This window comes from Gallus gallus, chromosome 2, assembly GCF_016699485.2.
Source record: "Gallus gallus isolate bGalGal1 chromosome 2, bGalGal1.mat.broiler.GRCg7b, whole genome shotgun sequence".
In the NCBI taxonomy this organism is placed as follows: domain Eukaryota; kingdom Metazoa; phylum Chordata; class Aves; order Galliformes; family Phasianidae; genus Gallus; species Gallus gallus.
In genome coordinates, this window is record NC_052533.1 from 88,714,862 (window position 1) to 88,728,515 (window position 13,654).

A 13,654-nucleotide genomic window follows, 5' to 3' on the forward strand; every position below is an offset into this window, starting at 1 on the left:
ATTTCCATTTGTAACCCACATCAGCTTTCCTTAAGTAGCACCTTTTAATGTTCTTGCGTTTCTTGTGCGTTCTCTATTCCATACTGTGCACTTTGTGTGATCCTTATAAGATTACAAATTTAAAGGTTGCACTGTTTTTTCAAAACTTGATCAGAAAATATTTTCAGAGGCTGCTATGAACTTCCGAATCCCAAGTAACAATAACTGTGAGGTCTTGCTGCTACATGCTCTACAAATACAGAACACGTTAACACAAGCATCGTTTCTTAGTTTAAGATCAGTTATTGCTATTAATGATGTTCAAGAAGGTGTAATAGGGGTTGTCTTTCCAAAATAGATCTCTATAATTAAGAGGACAGGTATGTAAATAAATATATGATGCTTGGCTAGTTGGGGAAGCTCTCTTGTTGGGTCACAAGGCTCAGAAAGCCCCCCCCCCCCCCCCTTGCTTTCTGAGTTCCTTCTCTGAGAGGAGCCTAGATGCAACTAGACCCAATCTTAGTCCCAGACTTGGTCAATCATTTATGTTTAAAGGATTATGCATAGCCCTTATCAGTGTCAGTGTTGCCTGTTAGAACCTCTCAGGGATTTTCATTGAAACAGATTTGCAAAGTTGAATGGTTGATAGTTAATTGAGGCAGCATATTAAACAGATTCAGTGGTGCTGTTGATAAACTAGCTGCATTGGTGCTAAATATCCTGAGGCTAGACGTTAATTAATTAAGCTATACTAACAATTCACCTGGGTATCATCTGCAAAGTAATAGAAGTGCAATTCCTTGCTGAAAGAGATGTGCCTGCCAATGGGGAAAGGAGGATGAGTCCCACCCCATTCACTGGTTTGTTTTACCCAGCAAGAAGACAGTGACTATGGTGTACTTCACTGACCCAGATCAAGTGCACCAAAGCAATTTATCAAATTCTGAGGAAGCTGTTGCATACGTGAGTTAAAAGCAGGGGTATGAAAAACATTTGACTTTGCTGAAAAGCAGAGAAACTTCCATTGTTTCCTTAAGACCCCATTTTCAGTTCCTAAAAATGTGAAGGATTGTTCCTAGGTTAATTATCGCATGGTTTTATGAATGCTGTGTTTTTGCCAGAGATGGCACTTCTCTTTTACTTGATAACTTCTGGTCATAGCTCAGGCCCTTGACGTGGGTACCAGACTGCACATGGTTAGGCATACATAAGGTTAGTGGAGGCAGTTGGAGGGAATGGTGTGACAGAGGCATAGCTACAGCGTTATCAAACCTGCATGGCACGGGACAGTTCTTGTTATCAATCAGAGGACAACTATTGGACTTACACCCTGTCCTACTCTCTGGTCTTGCACAACCTCTCCCCTTCTTCAGCAGGCTCTTTCTGGGCCATATTCCACATTTGGACCCATAATTCCGCTCAAGACAACAAAGCATCTCATCTCAACAAACTGTTGACAAAGGGACTAGATTTATGCCCTCGAGAAGTTGGGACTGGGTCACATATCCTATGTTAAAGGGCATCTAATGAATGTTGTTTTGTTGTTAATTAAAGAAATGTAGGAGTTGAGGCCGTTGTTTGATACTGCGGTGTGGTTGCTCTTCTGGTTTCACCCCAAGCCTCACCCTGTCACTGTGGTCACCAGACCACACACCTCCACAACTCTCGGGTGCTTTGGCTCCTGCCTTTCCTCAAGCCCAACTCAATTCTTTGCTGATTTACGATTGCCCTGTAGTATGACACAGCAAACCTGGTAATTTCCTACAATAAAGCAGTCAGCGTTAGTTTACTCTTGTGTCACTTGCCAGCTCAGTGAAGATCAGGAACTCAGAACTATCCTTTTAGAAGAATTCAGGGATGCAAGAAGTCATAGGCATGTCAGGAGCAAGGTGTTAGGAAGTTGTAGATGCAGCAGGTGGATTGAAAGTTTCTGACAATTTAAGAGCCTTGAACTTGTGTTTTTTTTGTAAAGCTCATTCACTGCTGCCTTGATGGAGGAAATAGGTGGATACATTAAGACATCTTTTGTTCTTAAAGCCTGTTATGTGGATGTTCTAGGTCTCTATAAAGATCCCTGCTGATTCATTTCACTTCATTTCAGGTTTTTTGGGGTCTTTTCTCTCTCCTTAAATGACACTGGAGTCAAGCTTAGTTTGTTTGTTTTGGCTTGTTTGACTTTGGTGTGTTTCAGGATACCCAAGACAATTTTATTTATTAAATAATGATTATTAAAATAATATGTTTCTAAATAAAGGCACTCTTTTGAAGTGGAAGATTATACTGCAGCTCTTGATTTAAAAAAAAATATCCTAAGAGCTGGTTCCTCCCACACACACAGGTATTGGCTGGTAACAATCATGCCTTCCTTCTGGTTCAGTTGATAGGATGTGAGGAAAATGTTGAATCAGTCTTTCCTTATATGCACAAGAGCATACCGTGAGACAGCTGCAGTATTCTGGTGACACCTGAAACTTTTATGCAATGTGGATGTTCCTTTTTATTACATGGCTATTTTGGTGGTCTTGGAACCTCATGAAGAAAAGTTCTAGATGAGGCTTTGATTTGTCTTTAAAGAATAGTACGTTTGTAGAGCTTACCTATGCTGACATTTCGATTGCAGAAGTGATTTGTTTTGACATCAGTGGCATTTTTTGTTTTTGCTGGCTTGTGTGTAATGCTAGAAATACTTCTGCTCTTTAACCTAGATTTGCAAAATCTGGTGTGCTTCCGCATTAAACCTGCAGACTCACTTCCTTGGATTCAAGCACAAGAAGGTAAGGCCAGTTTTTCAGTGCACCTTCTGTCAGATTTTCTAGATTTATTTAACAGTAGAATATGTGTCTAAACCTTTCCTTTCCTTTCCTTTCCTTTCCTTTCCTTTCCTTTCCTTTCCTTTCCTTTCCTTTCCTTTCCTTTCCTTTCCTTTCCTTTCCTTTCCTTTCCTTTCCTTTCCTTTCCTTTCCTTTCCTTTCCTTTCCTTTCCTTTCCTTTCCTTTCCTTTCCTTTCCTTTCCTTTCCTTTCCTTTCCTTTCCTTTCCTTTCCTTTCCTTTCCTTTCCTTTCCTTTCCTTTCCTTTCCTTTCCTTTCCTTTCCTTTCCTTTCCTTTCCTTTCCTTTCCTTTCCTTTCCTTTCCTTTCCTTTCCTTTCCTTTCCTTTCCTTTCCTTTCCTTTCCTTTCCTTTCCTTTCCTTTCCTTTCCTTTCCTTTCCTTTCCTTTCCTTTCCTTTCCTTTCCTTTCCTTTCCTTTCCTTTCCTTTCCTTTCCTTTCCTTTCCTTTCCTTTCCATTCCTTTCCTCTCCTTTCCTTTCCTTTTCTTTCCTTTCCTTTCCTCGTACATTAATACCATCAGAAAAAGTGTATAAAACTTTGTGTCTTGTATTTTGGATTAGTAAACAGAATACAGAATACATCAGAATGTTGGAGAATATAGGACTGTTAATAAGTCCAGAATGGAAATATTTAAATCATGTACTTATTTTTGCCTAGTCATCTTTTTTTAAGTGGAATATAATTTTCTTGAGGCAATCTAGAGTATTAGTGTTAATCTAACTGCTTTTATTAACAACGGAACTTCAATATTGCTATTTTTTGAATCATAAGTGACTTTTTTCTTCCTTGGTGGTTGATGACTTAGGTTGAAGAAGCCCTGAAGGCTCACGGCATTGGTAAGTGCAAGATTTTTTACTTCCTGTTTTATTTATAGATGCTCCTTTCAGCCTGCCTCAATTTAGAGGAACAAAAAAGAAAAACAGACTTTCTCCAGATTTGTGCTTTAAGACCCATCCTGTGTTCTTTAGTGATGTAACTGTATCATCTTACAGAAAAAAATAATAATATGAGAAAAGTTTATTAAGACTCATTGGCTGCAATACTAATCATCACCTACATTAACATTTTGAGAAACGTCAGAGAATTTGAGACCTTCAAGATTTAAAATACATTTGAAAAAATCATGCTTCCCAAACCAGGTACCTACTCAATGCACCCTTTTTATTTGGTTTATAAAAGAGTTTATTAACCCCTCGGTATTGTGTCCAGTTCTGGGACCCCCAACACAAGATGGACATGGAGTTGTTGGAGCAGGTACAGAGGAGGGCCATGAAAATTATCAGAGGGCTGGAGCACCTATTCTACAAGGGCTGGCTGAGAGAGCTGGGGCTCTTCAGCCATGAGAAGAGAAGGCTCTAGGGGGAGCTTATAGCGGCCTTCCAGTACCTGAAGGGGCCTATAGGAAAGCTGGGGAGGGACTTCTTATAAGGGCATGCGGTGACAGGACAAGGGGAAATGGTTTTAAACTGGACAAGGATAGATTTAGACTAGATATCAGGAAGAAATTCTTTACTGTGAGGGTGGTGAGACACTGGAACAGGTTGCCCAGTGAGGCTGTGAATGCCCCCTCCCTGGAAGCATTGAAGGCCAGGCTGAATGGGGCTCTGAGCAACCTGGTCTAGAGAGAGGTGTCCCTGCCTATAGCAGGGGGTTGGAACTAGGTGATCTTAATGGTCCCTTCCAACCCAAACCATTCTATGATTTTACAATCTTAATAATTAGCTAAAGCAAAGGACTTCAATAGGTTTAATTTATCATTAAAACTTTTCCAGTTTTTATGCACTGGTCTAGTTCCACTAGGAATGAGGGCATAGCTATAGCTGTTCTGCTACTCCGTGATGCACCAAAATATATTTACAGCTTTTTACAGTGCATAACTCGTATTATGAGTTTATTGCTTTATCGGAGTTTTCTTAAGGTTCTACAGCTCCACTATCAGATGCCGTATGTGGACAGAAGAAATATCTGACTGGGGAGGAGATAGTTGCAGAGCTTTTAAAACAGGTGGGAAGGCTATGGGCTGAATCGAGTGCCCTGGGAGGCAAGAGGTTTATGTGTCCTCAAGTTCAGTGGATTTAAACTGAACTGCTGTGGTGTATTAGATTAAGGAAGACCCGATATTTATGAATTGAAGCTTTGTTAATTATGGAATGAGAGATATTTCCATTGCAGAGAATCAGTCGGACTTTTCCCTTGTTGCAGATTGCCTTCTATATAAATTAAATTACAGCCAAAATTACTTGCAATTCAAGCCACTCTTTAAGAATTGAATTTTATGATATGTGCTTATCCCCATGCTGTGAGATAGCTAATGATTGAATTGGTCTTCCTCTGCCTGCTTCATTGTGTTAATAAAGACATGTGCTGTTGTTTGGTATAAATGTGCTTTGTCTTTTGTTTAGTTTTCGTGTTCACTAAAAACATCACATTGTAATTTTCACTTGTGGGTTTCTTAGTTTTGGTTTGGTTTGTGTTTTAGTTAAAACTGCGAGTGGCACAGGGGACCAAGTGAAAGCACCCGTAAAACTTCCTGGTTATGGTAAGAACGTTTAATGCCCCTCCCTATACCTATGACCACCCCCTCCAAAAAAACAAAAAAAAATAAATAGGCAGAAGAAAATGTTTTGAGGTACCGCTGTCTGAACCACATAAAGTCAATGTGGAGTTCATTTCTACCAGTGTTATTTCTGAACAGCAGTACATTTTATAGTAACACCTAGAACAATACTTGCAAGCTCAGTATGACAGAAAGTGCAAATAGGACTTTAGGGGTCATGTTGGGGAATCCTGGTAGATGAGAAGCTGAATATGAGCCAGCAGTGTGTGCTTGCAGCCTGGAAGGCCAACTGTGTTCTGGGCTGCATTAAAAAAGGGATGGCCAGCAGGGAGAGGGAGGTGATTGTCCCCCTCTACTCGGCTCTTGTGAGGCCCCATCTGGAGTACTGCGTCCAGGCCTGGGGCCCCCAGTACAGGAAAGATGTGGAGCTCTTGGAGCGGGTCCAGAGGAGGGCCACTAAGATGATCAGAGGGCTGGAGCACCTCTCCTATGAGGAAAGGTTGAGTGAAGAAGAGAAGGCTCTGGGGAGACCTCATTGCAGCCTTCTAGTACTTGAAGGGAGCTTATAAACGGGAGGGGGAATGGCTGTTTACAAGGGTGGGTAGTGATAGGACAAGGGGGAATGGTTTTAAACTGAGACAGGGGAGGTTTAGGTTAGATATTAGGAGGAAGTTTTTCACACAGAGGGTGGTGATGCACTGGAACAGGTTGCCCAAGGAGGTTGTGGGTGCCCCATCCCTGGCGGCATTCAAGGCCAGGCTGGATGTGGCTCTGGGCAGCCTGGTCTGGTGGTTGGTGACCCTGCATATAGCAGGGGGGTTGAAACTCGATGATCATTATAGTCTTTTTCAGCCCAGGCCATTCTGTGTTACTCAATAGCTGACTTGATTTGTGATGTGGGGCCCATTATAAGCAGGAATTCACTTACACTTGAATTACTTAGCGGGCGTTCTCTGGGCCAAAGGTTGGAGTGAGGACTTCATTTCATTTTGGAGTTTTGTGACGTGACTTGAGACTATGAAGACTGACTGGTGGGTTTGTAATGTGAGATTACATACAAGCAATTTTATCTTACAGTGCAAACTAAGCCAGAAAGGTATCATGGACAGACCTTGGAAGAACAGCTTAATACATGTAAAGATTCAGAACCTGCACTTGGTGAGAGTTTTTAATAGTGTAATTGCTTGCTTGTATGATGTATTTCTTTGAAGAGTATTGGGTCATTTTTTAAAATGTAAGCCTTTATTATACATTGTCTAATTCTTCTGAGTGTACATTGATACCTAGTGGTATGGTCACTCACCTTAGTGACAGAATTATTGGGTTTAACGTGGAATGTTTCTGTGGTCTAGAAACAACCCGAGGTGGTATGATAGTAACACTCATTTATGTCAAAGTTTCTTTCTGCTTTTTTCCGATGTAGAGGCCCGTCCTGTGGAGGAAGGGGAGAATGGGATGGACAGGAAAAATAACTACAGGGGCATATAGTAAAATGTACACAGAAATACATTCCTTTCTGAACCCTTTTTTTTTTTTTTTTTTAAGTTGCAATTAATTTTTTAGTATTTTTTTGTTGTTGTTGTGTCAAGTTCTGTGTGGTAAACATAAGGCATCTTAAAGACATGTTATGTCCTTGGTGTTGAAGAAGTCTAGAAGACAAGACAGCCAAAAGATAGAATAACTTGTAGTTCTGAAAATCCTAATTCGTGTGTTTGACATGCAGTACTGATAGTTTCCTTTAGTATCTCTTTTGTAGCTAGCACTGATTATTTGCTTCTTAAGCTCCAAAATATAGAACACATTGTTTCAGCAAACATCACAATTCCAAACTTACTTTCTTTTCTTTTTTTTTTATAAATCAATGCAGGACTTAATTATATAATTGAATATCGATCAAAAGATAATTTTCCTTTTCTTTATGAGTGTCAACTGTGCCACTGCAAAACAGGACTGAGCAACATGTTCATGCATGTTTGTGGCTCCAAGCACAGGCTGGCATACCTGGTAAGATCTTACTTTAAAATACTTTTGTTTTGTTGTTGTAGATTTTAACTAAAAAATTTGGAAATTGTATTTTTTAATTAAAAAAACACATTTTTAAGCTGTTATGTTCTTACAGAAGCTTTTATATACTTATGTTGTAAGCACGCAAATTGGTTTATGTTCTAAAAAATAGATTTAGAATTCACCTCATCGATAATATGTATGTGTGGGAGTTGCTGACACTGAGTTGTCAGCTTATTTTATTTTGATTGACCAGCAATGCCAATAATGAAATCTATAGCTGTAATTGACTACAAGTAGATTTTTAATTAAAAAATATATATTTTCAAGAACTGGATCAATGAAGAAATTGTTCCATCTTTCAGAAGCTAATGTTATGAGACATACTGCATTGGTTCTGCAATGATGTTCTTCTTATACATCATTCTGGTCTTGTTCCTTAACTCAGCTTGATGTGCTCAGACTTGTGTTGATGGTTTTCGTGCTATTAGCTCTTGTATTTCTTGTTAGCTTTGAACTGTTTCCTTCAGTCTGAATCTTAATGCATCTACGTTATATTCTTAAGCACTGTAAAACAGTAATAATGTTTCAGCAAGGATAATGTTTAATTCATACACCTGGGATGGATTATTGGGACAGGCTAGTTCTGAATAAGAACTAGAGGTCCTTGTGGCCAGCAATCTATAGATGAGTAAGTAGCGTACCCTGGCATCAATGGATGTTAACAGTGAACTGAGTGATGCTAGCAAAGGCAAAGCCAGTAGATCAAGGGAAGTGATTATTTCCCTTTTCTCATTATCCCTTAGGCTGTATCTAGAATACTGTGTCCAGTTTTGTGCTCCTGCAAACAAGAAAGTTACTGATGAGGTTGAGCAAGTCCAGTGGAGAGCTGCCAAGATGAGAAACACTCCTCCTCTGAGGAGAAGCTGAGGTAGTTGGACTTCTTCAGATTGGAGAAGAAAAAGCTGCAGTAGAATCTGGTCCTTCAGTACCTCAGCGGAGGTTGTTAGTAAGACAGAATCAAGCCCTTTGTGGAGATGCGTGGCAGGAATGTAAATTCACACAGGGAAATGTCCTGCCTGACATAAGATTTTCACTATAAGGACAGTCAAACATTGAAGCAGGTAGACCAGAAGGATCATGGAATCTCTGTCTTCAGTGCTTTTCAAGACCAAATGGGTGAAGCCCTGCGCAACCAGTTGAGATTTGAGTGTTGAGCTTGCTTTGAGCAGAAGATTTGGCCTTGGTCCTCTCTATTTTTCTGCAATTATGTATCTAAACATTTTAATACTTTCTGCTTTGTATACGTGCAAATTGACTTTTCTCCCATGAGCATTTGTTGTTCCAAAGCTTGAAAAAGTTGCATGGGATAAAGTGTGACTTCACGATTTCTATTTCCTTATTCATCTAGAAACAACATTATCCTGAGATAGCAGAATCTGATGAAGTTAAGGGTAAAGGCTCTGAACTGAACAGAAAAGTTAGGCAAGTTGCATTAACAATTGAGAAGAAAGAAGGAAGAAAACAATTAAAGGTACATTTCTTTAAGAATTTCAGAATGTATACAATAATAAACTGAAAATTATTTCTTTTATAGTGGGTGGATATGCTTGGCACGGTAGGAAAGCTTTTTAAAATTCCTTTTAACCCTTTCTAGAAGTACTTTTACCATCTTAATATTACTTTTGAGAGTATCCTGGGTGCGATTTTCTATTGGTCATTCTCATCATAAGTATTTCTCTTGTTTGAAATAATACTTGAGCTACCCGAGCCTACAGAAACACAGCTATACGAAGCACAACATACAGAATGTCTACATTTGCATGTAATCAATTCCCAATTGCGTGTGCAAAATAACTTGTTTCATTGTTGCTGGGAAACTGCTTTTTATATTTTCCCAAATGAGTTTCTGCTTTGTTAGCATCCTGTGGCAGTTGACAAAAGAATCAGATTTTAAAAAATAAAAATGTGAGCAAGGAGTGGAAATTTGCAGGTGGATTGGAGGTTCTCAGCAATGGCCTGGCATCATAGGAGCACCACGAGAGTAAATTGTTGTGAGGCGGTGCTATTAGAATCATGTTCTCGTGAAGATGTCTTCATATTGCTTTCAATTGTTGTTTATATCACAGTAAAGTTTGAAAAACAACTTGGCTCAGGTACTTGTCAGTGTTTATGCTATACCTTAAATTTGTACTGATTTCAGTGTCTGTCAACAGCACGCTTGTTAAGCAGTGCTTCTTGGCAAGAGCTAATAATACTAATAAGTGTTCTCTTTGTACAGGACCAAAATCTTATTAAAACTGTGCAAGGTCTGGCTTCTGGCAAAGTTGTAGGTCCTGCACACAGGATATTATTGTTTGCAAGCAAATCAACATAATGTGATTAATACTTCTCCAGCATGAACGTGGAAATAATATACATGTATATGTTTATTTTCAGATTTTTCTTGATGAATATAGGATTATATATAATACAGATATTTAGTAGATTGTCTCTGAAAAAAAAAAACCCAACAAAAACAGAACAGTTGAATTGCATCCATAACGAGTTCATCATTGCTTTAAGGAACTTTGAAGTATAGGGCGCATAACCTGTTATAAATTTTATTGACATATCTTTCATAATCCAGCTATTTTATGTTTTATTTGAATATCTACTCAGGGTTTTACACTGTTGTGTTTAATGTTACCAGTCAAACCAATACAAAGTTAAGTATTTAATGAAATACATAAGATTTTACATGCAAAATACCTAACATAACTGGATGTTATTTGTAATAATTATTATAAAATATGTGTATGATATATGTATTATCTTAGAACATTTTATATTATTTTAATTTATAATTTGTAATAATTATTTGTATTTTTTAGGTTGTTATAGAAGCTCCAGTAATCAGGAAAAGATGGCAAGAATGTAAGCGTGCTCACTGGGACGTAACCTGTACATTTCTAACTTGGGTAAACTTGTTTTGATCTGAAACAACTTTATTTCAGGACAGGTCAAAAGGTTTAGTCAGAATGACCTTGTGTGAATATGTTGTTAGCTGTGTTTTGTAAGGTCTATTATATGGAAAATTTGTTGGATGAACAAGTTTTTTTTCCCATGAGCCACTAGAGAGACCTGTTATTTATGCCTCCATTCTCTCTCCTTCTTTCCATTCTCCCCCTCATCCACAATACTAAAAAGTCTTCCTCATTTTGCAGAAACATTTTTTTTTTCTTTTATCTGGTAACAACTGTAGTCTCTGCAGTGCCAGCTACTCACAGGCTTTCTGGAGTACTGGGCAGAAGGAGCAGGGCAGAGCTCAGTGTGTACATTTATCAAGCAGTCCAGAAAGCCAGGTGTAAGTCTCTTACCTGTGGGAGAAAGCCTTCAGTTCTACCAGCCATTGGTGCTCAGAAAGCTGTAGGAACATGGTGTCTGTGAGACTTCTCCACTCAGTTTAGTCTTCCACAACTTGTACGTCACCATCTGGGTGGATGGACAGTACAGTTGTGTGCTGTTCTAGGAAATGGATAAGAATAGTTACAGAACTCTGGTTTTCAGACTTGCATGGAGACTTGGATTAAAACTAATGTACTAATTTTAATGCATATTAATATGTAAACTGTGTTAAAATATCTCAGTACTGTGAAGATTGTTTCTGTCATAATCTTAGTTAGCAGTGATGTGCTCTAAAGAGGAAAGTTATCCATTTCAAATCCAGGAAGGAGTTTTGAATTGAGTTAAATCCTATTCAAAATCCTTTCAGTTAATGAGTCTAATTTTGCACACGGCGTAGCATTCTACTATGCTTTATAATATTTAACTTTTTTAAGAAAGAGATTTGTGTGTAATTATAGCCAGGGTATAATATATTTAAAACTTGTAGTTAATCTTTTATATGTTGTCACATAATAACACATACAAACTTAACGTTTATAGCTAATAACACACAGAATCAGTGCTAGTTAAGGTTCAGGTGTACCTTCAGGACTACTATAAACAATTTCCTTTTAACTTCGATCAAGATACTGTCCATCTTGCTACATTTCAAGCATGTTTGTTTAGATCCCAATGCAGATGACAGCCCTTCAAAAGCTAAAGTTCAGCATGTGGATACGTCGCTTAGTAATGAGGAAGGAATAGACTGTAAAAATAAGGATGGAAAATTGCGAGATCCAATTCAAGGTCAGAGAACAGTGGTTTTGTTTGTTTGTTTTTTTAAACTTGTACCACTGCATGAATTATTTACTCAGTATGTACTTGTTCGTAGCTTTAATATAGATGTTGTATTTACAGTGTGTGGATGGGTTTGGGGTCTGGCAGGCAGAAAGAAAAATCCTAGTGAAGAAAACTCTCCAGGTTTACTTCAAGTTGCTATAGCTGGTTACGTTAGAACAGAAACAGGATTCATAAGCAGAACTTTTATCTGTTTTCACTTTATTTTTGTAGCAAGGGGCCCAGGTTCTTGTTGAACATACTGAACATTCCTCAGAGTCAGGATAAAAAACCAACAAACGAACGGGGATGAGCTGCAGGCCAGACTGTTTGTTTAGGGCACAAGAATAAAAAGTAAAATGGATATATATATTTTAAACACGTAAAATGTCTGACTAATACATATTTTCTTGAAAACAACAGAATTAAGAATTAAAATTAGTGAATGCCATGTAATGGAAGAAATGTCAGAAGTTACTGCTTGTTGTAAACTTAATGTCAGAGGGGAAGCGGGCTACCATCTAAATGCATTGCATTTGTTCTCATTCAGAACATTTCTGGTCAGAATTATAGACTTGGTTCAGTCACAAAGCACAAGTATTTGATATTTAGGTTCTGGTTTTGAGTTTATTTCTTTCACTAGATTATTTACACCTTCAGATTTTATTAACATTGCTTTAAAAAAAATCCAAGCAAAGAATACTCAAAAGAATTTTGGAAAACTGTTACTAAATATACTGTATTTGTTGCCTTTAGAAGAAAAGAGTGTTCAAGAGGAGCAGGAAAACTGTCAGAAAGAACAGGCAATACCAGATGAGAAGGTTGAAACTAATAAGGCTGTTGAAGGCACTAAAGGCAACCTCACTGAAGAAAGCAGCAGTTCTGAAAAGTAAAACAAAAAACCAGATAAATCCACCACCCCTGATCTCCTTAAATTACCCAAAGGGAAATGTTCTACATGATGACTGTCAACAGTGGATTTGCATGGAGTGTGCTGTGAGGAATGAGCGGGTGCCATAGTAGTAGAGTGTGTGCCTTCTGAAAACATGTGCGTGGCTGTAAGCTCCTCTCACCAACAGAAAATCTGTATGTAAATTCACCTCAGACTTCCTCAAGATGTCATTACTTTTTAATAGTGTTATTCTTTAACAGTGTTATTCTTAATACACAAGCCTTATGTTTTACAAATTAAAAAAAAGGATATTCCCTAGTGATTTAAAAATTCCCTGTTTCCTAACTTTAAACAGGTTGTATACCTATCAGACATGAGGAGCTGGCACCTTCTGCTTACTTACTGTTACACAGTAAAAGGAAAAATACCTTTTTGTAGGACTCTTGCCTTGCTTTTAGGCAGACATTAAGGAAAAGGATTAATTGCCATTTAATTCAAGTCCATGTTTATGAGTCTTTACATTCATTTGCCTGGTTTTTAAAGGACTGTAGCAGCTCTTAATCTGGAGAATAAACTAATTCATAAAAACATCAGAAAGAGAGAGTGTAGCAATTGGACAGATTGATACAATGGGAAAAGCATTACAACAAGGGGGTGATAATGAAAGGACTAACACAATAGAGAGGTGCCATAAAGGAAGGGAAGACTACACACCCATATCAGAAGACTCCAGGTTCACAGGAGAAAGCTTCACTACAGAGAGATTTCCAGAAAGAGATCCTTCTAGAGGAGCATTCAGCCCTTAAATGAGATCTAAGAGAGGTGCAGTCAGGCTCCACCCCTTCTGGTCACACAGCTGAATTGCCTTCACCTGTGCTCCCAGGGCTGACCCGGTCCTTTCCCCAGGTGCTCAATCAGTGGTTCAGGCTGTGACTCAACAGTTCCCATACAGGGAGCTAATACTATCTTAGACATTCATATCTAGGTTTCACCTGACATCAATCCTCACTGTGCAGTTCTATGCTTTAAATTTGAAGAACAGAATCCTTGAGGAAATCTCTTGTTAATTTGGCTGTTGGGGTAGGTCCTGGGTGGTCATGATCTTGGAAGGCTGTAATTGCACAGCTGTGCAAATATGGGTTAATACATTTAAGCCATACCAGTCTTTGTATGCCCAGTACTTCTGTGGTC

At 38.5% G+C, this 13,654-nt stretch overlaps 1 protein-coding gene across 15 annotated transcripts in view; it reads left to right on the forward strand.

Annotated features, from left to right (window-relative positions):
* LOC420992 overlaps positions 1–13,654 on the forward strand; it is a 65,298-nt gene that overhangs the window by 39,503 nt on the left and 12,141 nt on the right. For all 15 annotated transcript variants that reach the window (XR_001465296.4, XM_046929868.1, XM_046929869.1 and 12 more), the window contains 9 exons: positions 2,685–2,753; positions 3,613–3,643; positions 5,287–5,346; positions 6,442–6,522; positions 7,232–7,368; positions 8,780–8,902; positions 10,242–10,284; positions 11,422–11,541; positions 12,328–12,460. Coding sequence is in view for 14 of the 15 variants with exons in the window: in XM_046929868.1 (XP_046785824.1) it covers positions 2,685–2,753; positions 3,613–3,643; positions 5,287–5,346; positions 6,442–6,522; positions 7,232–7,368; positions 8,780–8,902; positions 10,242–10,284; positions 11,422–11,541; positions 12,328–12,460 (797 nt within the window). In the remaining variant the exon portion in view is untranslated. The remainder of the gene's footprint in view (positions 1–2,684; positions 2,754–3,612; positions 3,644–5,286; positions 5,347–6,441; positions 6,523–7,231; positions 7,369–8,779; positions 8,903–10,241; positions 10,285–11,421; positions 11,542–12,327; positions 12,461–13,654) is intronic.